This window comes from Globicephala melas, chromosome 10 (assembly GCF_963455315.2).
Source record: "Globicephala melas chromosome 10, mGloMel1.2, whole genome shotgun sequence".
NCBI lineage: Eukaryota > Metazoa > Chordata > Mammalia > Artiodactyla > Delphinidae > Globicephala > Globicephala melas.
In genome coordinates this window covers 63420010-63431030 of record NC_083323.1, presented here as the reverse complement: position 1 = coordinate 63431030, position 11021 = coordinate 63420010, and the positions used below count along the sequence as shown (strand labels likewise).

The 11021-nt window shown below is 54.0% G+C and overlaps 1 protein-coding gene across 5 annotated transcripts in view; it reads right to left on the bottom strand.

The window, feature by feature from the left end:
- Positions 1–93: 93 nt before the first annotated feature.
- The window catches only part of KMT2D (lysine methyltransferase 2D), a 39518-nt gene continuing 28590 nt past the window's right edge, over positions 94–11021 (bottom strand). For 3 of the 5 annotated variants that reach the window (XM_060307103.2, XM_030835202.3, XM_060307104.2), the window contains exons 42-55: positions 10838–11005; positions 10519–10678; positions 9818–9893; positions 9471–9646; positions 9232–9362; positions 8410–8542; positions 8204–8331; positions 6915–8055; positions 5912–6048; positions 5683–5813; positions 3714–3999; positions 3401–3474; positions 3165–3273; positions 94–3025 (exon numbers count right to left, since the gene is read on the bottom strand). In XM_060307103.2, coding sequence (XP_060163086.1) covers positions 2933–3025; positions 3165–3273; positions 3401–3474; positions 3714–3999; positions 5683–5813; positions 5912–6048; positions 6915–8055; positions 8204–8331; positions 8410–8542; positions 9232–9362; positions 9471–9646; positions 9818–9893; positions 10519–10678; positions 10838–11005 — 2943 coding nt within the window. In that variant the 3' untranslated portion in view covers positions 94–2932. The remainder of the gene's footprint in view (positions 3026–3164; positions 3274–3400; positions 3475–3713; positions 4000–5682; positions 5814–5911; positions 6049–6914; positions 8056–8203; positions 8332–8409; positions 8543–9231; positions 9363–9470; positions 9647–9817; positions 9894–10518; positions 10679–10837; positions 11006–11021) is intronic. The other 2 variants (XM_060307107.2, XM_060307108.2) reach the window with 2 other exon arrangements.

The following is an 11021-nucleotide window of genomic DNA, read 5'->3' as shown; positions in this document are numbered from 1 at the left end:
TCCGGCGTGGCCTGGCCTTCGAAACCGCCCTCCCCCCAGTCCTCCCGCACCTCACAGATCCCACCGACGGCGAGGGTGACGGGACGGAGCCGCTTGTATTTAAAATGTTCTTTTTTTATTTGTCGTTTAAAAACAAACTTGGAAGAAGCAAAATCCAAAACTTGCCCTTTGCCTCTTGCAACATAAATTATGTACAGTTCAGAATGATCGCTGATACAAAACATGCCAAGGACAGGGGCGCTGGGGGTGGAGGGAGAGAGGGCGCTTTAAAAAAGGGAATCATTTCATCCGTTGTTACGAAGGACCAACCTTGCTGTACAGGATACACACAACACAAAATAAAGTCTTCACGGGATTCACACTTGTCAGAGATTTATTTTTTAAAAAGGGGGAGGGAGGGTCCTGGAGGTGAGGGGAGAAGACCGTAAAGGGGAAAAACTGAAAATTGAATATGTGCAAGTGTAAACCAACCCAAAATACAAACATGGGGCACGGGGAAGGGCGGGGCGGGGGAGAGGGAATTCTGATGCAATTATACAGGCGGGGTACTTTAAAAAAAAAAAAAAAAAAAAAAAAAACCAACAACCAAAATTCCAACCTTGTAGCTTGGGTCTGAGTTAGTTTATATAAAAATTAAAAACTGTATAAGGTTTCTTCACTAAATTCTACAGGACTATCAGATACCTAGCATATGCTTACAAAGTCTGCCCCATCCCCTTTTCCCAATCCCAGGGCCCAAGCCCCAACCAGAGCCTGACTCGCAGAAGCCAATCTCCCCCTCCCTGTAGCCTAGACCTTCTTTGCTCTTGGAAAAGGAACATCCAATGGCTTTGGGGGCAGCAGCCCAGTCTCCCCACTGTCTGATTTAACTACAGTGGTTTCCGTGGGGGTGAGGGGATGTTATTCTCTTACACATTTGCAGCTTGAAACAGTTGAGGAAGCAGCTTAAAAAAAAAAAAATCTCCCTACCCCCATCAATCCGCAACCCCCCAAATTCGAAAACAAACAAAAACAAACCTAAAATCACAACAGCAACCGTGCTCCCCCTCCAGCAGGCCCGCCCATACACCACCACCAAGCCCACCCCTACACTCCAGACATTTGATTCTTGAAAATATTAATTACAAAATGCCCTTTGCCCACAGCCCCTAGGAGAGAACTGCATATAAGCTTCATCTTCATCCCCATGGCTCCCTACCAGAGAGGGGTCTGGGGCCTCACCCACCCCCTGACCTAACCCTACCCCCAGGAAGAGGTTCAACTGCAGCACAAGCTTGGGCAGAAAGGGGAAGGACAAGGGAGGAGGCAGGGGAACCCATTACCCTCTGGCTCCCCCTGGGGCCAGCTCACTTTTGTGCGTTATAACATAGTCCAACTATACAAAAGGGGGTGGGAATCGCCCAGCCTCTATACCCCCCCCTTACAGCAGTCACAGCCAGGGGGTGGGGAGGAGGGGGTGAGGAAAAGGGCGGTAGGTTGGGTAATGGAGGGGGCTCCCCCACAAGGGGAGCTCCATGTGTCCGCCCCACGCCCCCCTACCATTTATAAACTGGTTTTGTAAAAAGAAAATAGATATATTTATATAGAATATATAAAGCACAAAAATTAGTAGTTTTACATTTGCTCTCCCCGGGGGTGGGGGGAGAGGGGAGGGTTCTCACCTCCAGCCGGCTCCCCCATGCCCCACAAGACTATGTACAATCCCATGTATAAATAGATAAATACCCCCCACCCTCCCCGCGCTGACACTAAGCTCCCCCAGCCCCACATCACCACCCCTTCCCACCAGACCAGCAGCAGTTTGGTGACGGAGGGAAAGTGGGAGCTCCGGGCCACACCCTGCCTCACTGGGTATGGGCATGCCACTCAGGGATAGCCCTCACCCTACCACCCACCCACCCTATCCAGGGGCTGGAGGGCAAATGGGCTCATGATGGGGTTGGGAAAACCGGAGGGAGATATCCTGGTCCTAAGTTTAGCACACCCCTCCTGCCCCCATGTCCAGATGGAGAAGGAAGTCCTAGAGCAACTAGGGGCCAGTCATCCCCAATCTTCATCATCATTAGTCTCAACCACCATCCCATGCCCGTAATTAAAAACAAAGATGGATTTTTTGTTGTTGTTTTTTCTTCTTCCTCCTACCCCCCTTCCACCCACTCAGAAGAGGGCAGTGAGGTGGGGGAGAGGGTTGGGGCAGTAGGGGGCTTGGAGAGGGTCTCACATTTCAAAACAGCAAAAAATCCAACACTTAAATGAGGTAGGTGTGGGTGCGGGGTTTCCTTGCCCGGCTTGCCCGGCTTGCCCTCCTGGGCAGCGGGGCGCCTCTTTCCCGTTCATGTTGCATTTGTCAGAGTGGAAAACAAGGAAACACAACCCATAGAGAGACAGAAACACAGAGGAGAAGAGGGAGACAGAGACAGATTGAGAGGGAAGGGGATGGGGGTGAGGGTGGGGGCAGGACCCGGCAGGCAGGGCCAGGTGTGGGACCCGGCCTTTGGGATTGTCAAGCTTAGTCAAGTCTCTTTGCAGCCTCGAGTTGGGCCAGAGAGGTCGGTGGGAGCAGCAGGGCTGTGAGGCCCGGCCACACATCCTCCTCCCCCCTCCCTGCTGCCTCCCAGATGCTTCTGGGTAGTTCCCAGCCCATATCCCCCTCAAACCTGAGATGCCCAATGGCTGCTTCTGTCTGACCCCTCCTGGAGCTGGGGGCAGAGATGCCAGCCTGGGGGCCAGTGGCGGGGAAGAGGGTCATCCCTGGTGCCCAGGGTGGGCGTGGCCTAGGGCCCTCTGCCCCAGCCTCCTGCTCCAGGGGCTCCGGTCAGCCGGCAGCCCCAGCCCTGGGTCCTGGCTCTGGCTGCTACCTCTCTTCCCCCTCATCCCTTTCAGGGAAGAGGTTGGGGTGGGGGACTCCCCTGCCTGGTAGCCTCAAAGCTTCTTAGTTCATCCATTTCCGACAATTCCAGGCTCCACAGTGGCAGGGGATCTTGTGCTGATCGTCCTCAAAATCAAACTGATAGTCATATGTCAGCTGGAAAGAGAAGAGGGCAGAATCAATGCCAGTCCTCCAGAGGAAGTGGGGGAGGGCAGTGGCCTTGGATTTTGACTTGTGGCAAATGGCAGAGAAGAGGGAGCTGCTTTGTCACTCACTGAGGGATGCTTCCTCTTACCTCCTCTCCTTTGGGGATTCGCCGGCTGGAGATGATGATGATTTTGTCCTCCTTGTCAAATGTCACAACTTCCGCCACACAGTTAGGGGCACAGGAATGGTTAATGTACCTAGGCAGTGGGACAAAGTCAGAAACGCCGAGCAACTGGGTTGGATGGTTCTGGTTCCCTGTTGGCCCACCCCCAGAATGCCACCCCAGGGGACTCTTAAATACCTTCTTACTCATCCCTCTCTCACCTGGCAGGGCCTCCGGTCAACGTAGCATCAATGACATGTTCGTTGTTTATTCGAAACATGTAGATGCCTCGATTCTAGAAAGGCAGAGGTTGCAGAGGAAGGGGCAAGAATATCAGAGAATGGCAGCGGCGGTGGCGAGATCAAGGAGTGGACTTGGGCAGTGGGCTTATCTTCATTTCCTATTCTTCCATTCTCCTGCCTCTCCCCTCCTCTTCCCACAGCTTTCCACCTGCTCCTCTGGCCCCAATCCTGCCCCTTGCCCCTTGGCTAAGTGTGGACCACGCACCATGATGGCCCCTCTGCCAGCCCATACCTGCTCCTCATAGATTTTCTCCCGCCGGTTGGCCACCTCATTGCGAATGATGGTGCCAATGTACTCAATGACCATTGTGTGCTTTTCTAGGTCCTTGGCCGCATAGAGCCCCAGGCCCTGGATACGGGAGCGAGCCAGATATACATTGTTCTTCCACTCGGTGCGGAGCCGCCGGTACTGAGATGACTTCGAGTGCACAAACTGTTTGCTGTACGGGGTGTTGGTCTCGCCTGTGAAGGTGCTCTGATATGCCTTGGACATGCTGGTGCTGTTCAGAGTGTGGGGCCTGGGAGGTGATATAGTCCATGACAAGACAGCTCTCCCCCAGACCAGGCACACGCCACCCGCTTCCTCCCTGGGATGTGCAACGCTCCGGTTAGGGGCATGTGCTGCCTCGGGAATGGAGTAGAGGCATCTGAGTCTTGGCTTTGGTGAGGCAGCAACTAGCTATGGGGACCCTTCCAACAGCCTGGGTGGCAAAGAAAGCCCAGGATGGGGGGTGGGGTGGGGCATGGAGGAAGGGAAGGGGCACTGATTCCCCTACACTGAGCCCGCTCTCCCATCTCCCCACCTTCTACCACCCTCCTGCCAAACCAGACTCAAGGCCATGCTCAAGACCTCTGGGAGGTCTTCCCCAAGCAGCCCAGGCCTGGAATTTAAGCTCATCATTTGTTCAAATATCTGAGTCCTACTTCCTGCTCATACTGGAAGCTCTGAAAATGGGGGCCATGTCTACCACATTGGGCTGGATTTTAACTAAAATTGGCTCTGAATTCATAGCCAAAAGGTAGTATCCTTTCCTTTCTTTAGACTGTCCTCTTCTCTGATGTAACATTGGGCTCTGTGCAGATGGCTCAGTGCAGGGGAATGACTGCTGCCTAGGAGGATGCCTTTTCACCACCCTAGGGCACCAGCCAAATTCTTGCCCATCCCAGAGCAGTGGTTTTCAAACTGGTTCTTTTTTTATACAGAAGAAATCTTTTTGTTTTTTTCTTTAACAAAACATTACCGGAACTCCCATACATAAACTAGATGGAAAAGGAACTCTTCTGGTTGAATCCAATTTGGGGAAGGGGGAGTTATGCATGGAGAGGGCCAAGTTCTGCCTACTCAGTTTATGTGTTCCAGGGCTTTCTGGAACACACACAGTTTGAAAACCACTGTTGTAGAGCATCAAGGACCAGGGCTGGCTGGGGTAGAGTTTGACGCTCTACGACAGCCTGAGGAGCAACCGAAGGCCTTCAAGAAAGCCCTCCTCGCATGGATTTTGCCTCCCTCTACCCAGGGACCAAGGTCAGCCTACTGCGGTACACAACAAGAACAGTGGACCACAAGTCAAGAGATAAGGCTCTGGTCCCAGCTGTGACCTTTGTCTAGTCACTTAATCTTTCTGGGTCTCAGTTTTCTCAGCTGTAAAATGGGGATCATACCACCTGCCCTACCTACCTCATAAGGTTGTTGTGAGGATCAAATGAGATAATGGATGTGAAAACGCTTTGAAAAAAAAAGTATAAAGTGCTATACAAATGTAAGGTTTTATTATTTTTCCTATTATATTCCTAATTATTTATTTTTGACACCAACTCAGTCTGGGGAAGGGAAGGCGAACCTAGTACTCAGGGGGCGTCTGTCTGAGGTTTGGGAGAATCACAGGCCCCCTGGAAGCAAAACAGGAAAGGAAGGTGGTGACTGGGTCGTTTATACATTTCATATGATTTCACCACTGTCTACCCAGAACCTCCCCAACGGCCATTCCCAGGGTGCCCAAGATAAGTCTATGTCTAGACTGCAGGTCAACCCAGAATACCTGAGCAGGCTCGGGGAGGAAATGGATACCCTAGTGATACCTGCGCACCCTCTAATCAGGAGGCCTAGAGTGAACCCCCAGTCTCTCCAAGGGAACTCTGATCTGTAACCCCAAACACTTGTAATTGGCCAGAGGGTCCCTACCAACCCCCCACAAGCTCACCGTTTGTAGTGTGTGAGGATTTTAGGCTCTGATCGAGCACAACCAGTGGGGTTGATCATGAGTGGCAGCTCCATCAGGGGGTGGCGTCCATAGCGGAATAAATAATTTTGACAGCTTTCCACTCCAGGCAGCTGTGGGCACAGGTCATGCTCACTTTAGCCCGAGCACTTCTGGGGCAGAACCAACCTTCCCCACGCCCACCTGCCCCCACCCCTGGCCCCTTCCTTACTGATTCAGCTATGCGCAGCACAGCGTGCACTGTCAGCCCAAAGAGCTCCTCGCCTTTCAGGTACTCGGGGAAGAGCCGCAGCATGTCAGCCTCTTTCCTCATGGCAGCCACAGGCTCAATGATGCGATTCCACACAGCTGAGAGGCAAGGAAAGAGAGCAGCCCTCAGAGGCAACTTCTGCTCACTGACCTCAGCCCTAACCTCCACCTGAAGCTACGTTTGTTTTCTGTAGCCTGCCCACCTTGCTGTCAGGAGGGTGTGTGGTTCTTCAGGAGCCCCTCTTGGCCTCCCAATCTCAGTCTCCCTCAACAAGCCAGGAGGCTTCCCACCCTGGAGGGGCATCAGAGAGCCTTGTGACACAGAAACATGAACCCAGGGCCCAGGATACCCAGCACAGGCATGTTTTGGAGTTGAGAAGACTTGGGTTCAAGTTCTAATACTGGCCGTGGGACCTTAAGGCAAATACTTAAATCTCTCCACTACTCAGTTTCTCTATGTGTAAAACTTGGCATAATAAGAGTACTCGGCTTGCAGGGTTTTGTGTGAACAAAATAACCTGTATAAATCACTCAGCTTAGTTTATGGCACACAGCACATGCTCACTACAATGTAACTCTTACTGTTACTTTTATCAGTAACACTGAAACTAAGATCAAGATCTTATCCAGCGAAAAGCAACCATAAGGAACTCAAGGCTAGAATCAGATTGGGTGAGCTGGAAGGCGGAGTCTCAGAACTGTATCCTTTAGATCCACTGAGTTAGGAGAAGGAGCTGACATACGTGTAGTCAGACAAGCAAAATACCCTCTATCACAAGGGAATTCAAGGTGACTGAGCGGTCAAAACACTTTCTCTGGAGACCTTCAAGAGACCTCTGCCTGCCCTAAGTGGGGGAGAAAGATCACTCATGAGGAGCCTGCAGGTGTCTTCTCAACACCGTAAAGGGGACGCTGGGAGACACTTGCCCAATTCTGTATTACCACTTCAAGGGCCCCGTGCTCACCCTGGGGAGAGGCGTCAGTGAAGACCAGGTCCTCCAGGCCCTGCTCCATGACTTTGATCACAAACTCCGGCCGCCCGTTGTTCTCGCCGATGGAGCAGCGGTAGCAGCAGCGGCGGTTGTTAGTACGGAGGCTCCAGTAGATGCGTGTTGCCTCGTAGCCCACGGGATAGAGGGCGGTGGCACTGTGGAAGTCGGCCATCTGGTGGGGCAGCAGCTGTCCGATGGCGTGGAACACAAGGCCCCCTACACGGAACATGTGCAGCCGCTCCCCCCGCTGGATGATGCTGGCGATTTGCTTCACCTCATCTCGCTCAATGTAGACCCGCCGGAAGACAGCAAAAGAGCTCAGCTCCTGCTCGCAGGGCCCCTTGATCTTATGCATCGGACACAGCATGGTCTTGTCCTTGAAGAACATGCACTTGGCGCGGATGGCGCAGGCAAAATGGTAGACGTTGGGGCAACGCATGCGATTGCAGCTGCTGGTGGCACCAGTGCGCTGGCACAGGGAGCACTTGGTGAGCAGTCCTCGGTGCAGGGCAACCTCCACGTTCATCAGTGCCCCACCCTGGGTCTCATATACCTCCGTGGACCACAGGGCACAGTTGAGGTGCACCCACAAGTCCAGGTCCAGGTTCAGCAGGCGAGCAGGCCCATCCGTGGCCCCATCCCCCTCCTCATGACAGAAGCAGCAGCGCCGCATGTCTCGAGGCACCTTGTCAGGTCGCAGGGCTGTGCCAAGCTGCTCCATGAACTCCGCCACTTCCCGCTCGTCCTCCTGCCGCACACCACCCTTCTGGATGGTCAGCAGCAGCCGGAGACGCTTCCAGCGCACCCCCTTCCACTTCTTGAGGCGAGGGGGCCGGGAATCTTCGCCTTCCTCAGAAGGCCGGGCTCGGGGCTTGGGCCGGGCTGATTCAGGGGATGAGGCAAGTGGCAGAGGCGAGGGGACCGGCGGCTCAGCTGAGGGCTCAGCTGGAAGTTCAGCCAAGGGTTCAGCAGGGGGGCTGGCAGGCGAGGGCGCCAAAGGGGACGGGGGTGGGGAGGGTGCTTCAGGAGGCGGGGCCGAGAGCTGCCGCACGTCCAGGTTGGAGACGTTGTAGGTGTAGCTGTGCTGGGTGGGTGGCTCTGGGGCAGGGCTCTCCTATATGGGAAGACACCCTGTACCATTAGTGCCAGCTCCTCGCTGAACCAGTCACCTCTCTCCTCCCACCCAGATTCCACTCGCGCAAAAGCCCTGTGCCTTCTCGGTCCTAGCCAGACACCCACCCCTTTCCCGTCAACAGACCCACCTGTTTGAGGAGGCTCAAGATGTCTAACTGGCTCTTGAGGGTATAGCCGGGCAACACAGCATCAAACTGCTTCAGCCAATCAGGGCCAGCTTCTGGGCTCTTGCCTCCCAGACCCTTTTCTTTCCCACCTGCAGGAAGGAAGGGGTCAGAGCCTGCCACCAGAATCATTCCCTGCAGGTCCCAAGGAGTTTTCCTGCCAAACTCACCAGGGCCCTCAGCTTCCCCCTTCTTAGGCTCAATGCCTGCCCGGGCAGGGCTCTCTGGGAACAGCACCTCATAGGAGTTGGGGATCTTCATGCTTAGTAGCTCTGCCACTGCCACCATCACACCATTCAGGTTCTGCCAGGGCAGGAAAGGGGATGGGACAGCCGTGTCAGCAGAGTGCGTGGAGTGAGAACTACCACCAGCTTGGTAGGGACAAGGACACTCAGAAGGCAACTCCCCAGGTGGCCATGTGCCATCGGTCTTGCCCCTGTGCCATCCAGCTCTTCTCATACGTTTCCTTTATGGGCAGCCTCTCCCTAACCGCTGTGGGTACTAACGGGAGCTCCGCAGAAAGAGACCTGTGTCTGCTGGGTTTGGGAAATGACACACACTACATCCACTACCTGGAAATTCACAATACACATTAGCAAAGTAAAGGATCTGAAGAGTCTTGTAATAAAGAAACCTGTTTTGCTATTTTAACTGGGATTTCCAGTTTCCTTTGACCACAAAACCCTGATAACATTTTCAAAAAACCAGAATTCCACCCAGTGTGACTGGGGGACACGCCGTTTTGTAGCACTCGTCGCATTATACACACTCTCCTATTTGTTGACTTGTGTCTTTACCACTGAACTGTGAACCCCTTGAGGGCAGGGACCCCCTGTGCTACATTTTTCCTAATCCCACAGTCCAGCTCAGGCTTTCATACACAGTAGGTCCTCAATACATACTTTTAAATGATTGTATTTATCCAGAGAAGCTCCCGGGACTGCCCACTGACCAGCATCCCCTTGGCCTCCGAGGCACCCCCAGGAACATACCTTGGCAGCAGCGGCAGAAACTGTCAGCATGACTGACACCTCGCTTCCTTTGCCCTTCTCCCAAGTTGTGGCAGGCAGCTTCCCAGGGGCCTCCAGGTCCAGGGCCCCATAAGGTTTGCTGTCTGGGAAGACTGAAGGAGAAAGAGGGACCTGTGTAAGCTCCTGCTGCCTCTCTCCCCAACCTCTGACAATGCAGCCCGGCCTGGCCAGGACCGGTCCATGCCCAGAGCAACCTCTACCTGGGATGCTGGCCCGGGGAATGATGGGGATGACGGGGGAGAGAGCCCGGTCGTCCTGCTCCCACCGGCCTGAGCCCAGCTGAGGGAAACGAGGGGCTTCCTCCCCCAGGATGCTCTCGGGGGACGAAGCTGGCACAATGCTGTCAGGAGAATCGCTGTCCTCGTCACTCTCCATCCTGTGGGCCAAAAGCAGACATCCATTGCTAAGGCCCTACAGATGCCACCTCCCAAATCTAGAGATTAGTAGATGTCACAGCCCTGCTTGAAATCTGCCACCGTCCAAGGGAAAAATAAGGCGACCTGCCCGCACCCCAATTCCTCATCCCCATTTCTGGTCCCGCCCGCACCTGACATCCTCGGTCTGATTGTGAGGGGGCGTAGGCAAGGCGGCCAGCAGGTCTAGACTCTTCACCTCTGAAGCATCTGAGGGGTAGGTGGGAGAAGAAAAGTCAGGCTGAGGGTGGCCAGAGCCCATGGTGCTTTCTCCCACACGGTTCAGGCCTAACTAGTACAAGACCTAGCTTAGCTATCATGACCACTGTCTACCCATCCACCCACCTACCAGTTTAGGGCAGACAACCTATATTTACTGAGCCTTTCTAAAGAGGTACTCTGTAAGTACCTTCTTTGTTTGTAGTCTTTTAGCGACTCCATTAGGCGAGCACTATTTTTATTCCATAGTGAGAAAACTGAGCCTCACACAAGTCAATCAATTTGGCTGCAGTAACACAGCTAAATCGATGCAGGAGCCAGGATTCAAATCCAGATCTGACTGTAGTTCGTACCCACTGGGTAAGGAAGCTGGGCTATTCCCTGTAAGTGAAAGCCTCATAAATACACTCCCTGTCCTGTTGCCTCTGCTCTAGACTCCAGAAACCAGCCACCGCCTCCAACAAATCAGTCCTGAAGAGGCCCTTCTTATCTCAAGGACCCTGGAGTGTATGCACACAGAGCAACACACAGCCCACTCCTATCTTCAACTGTACCACATGACCCCAGCCACCCAGACCTAGCAGAGAAGGAGAAGCTCGCTCCATTCCTGACTTACCCCTCAGTGTCCCTTCAGTATCCCGGGCAGAGGTGGCATCCTTGGGGTGCTCCCCCAGCTCTTCAGATGGAGTGACGCCATTCACCATCTTCTGCTGCACCGATGGGGGTGGGGTGGGGGGCAGCGACGAGGGTGGTGTCGGCGGGTTACTCAGGTTATTCTGGGGGTGGGGGTGGGGTGTTGTGTGCAAGATGGCAAAGGGAGACTGACATGATCTCCTGGCCCTACACTATACCAGCAATTTCCACAAGTCTGCCATCCCCATCTCCACCTCCCCAGGAACCTCACCGTCCCCAAAAGGTATTGCCATTTTTCTGACCTTGGTAAGCAGCTGGGAATAGTAGTCAGGGCCTGTGGGCAGCGTCCCACTTCCAAAGGCCCCCCTCAGCTGGCACTGCCCGTTGACTGGGCAGCCGCTGCCGAAGGGAGCAAAGAGGCTAAAATTGGCGGTGATGGCGGGCTCCGCGAGGGGCAGCAGGGACAGCTCCTAGGAGGGGCGAGAC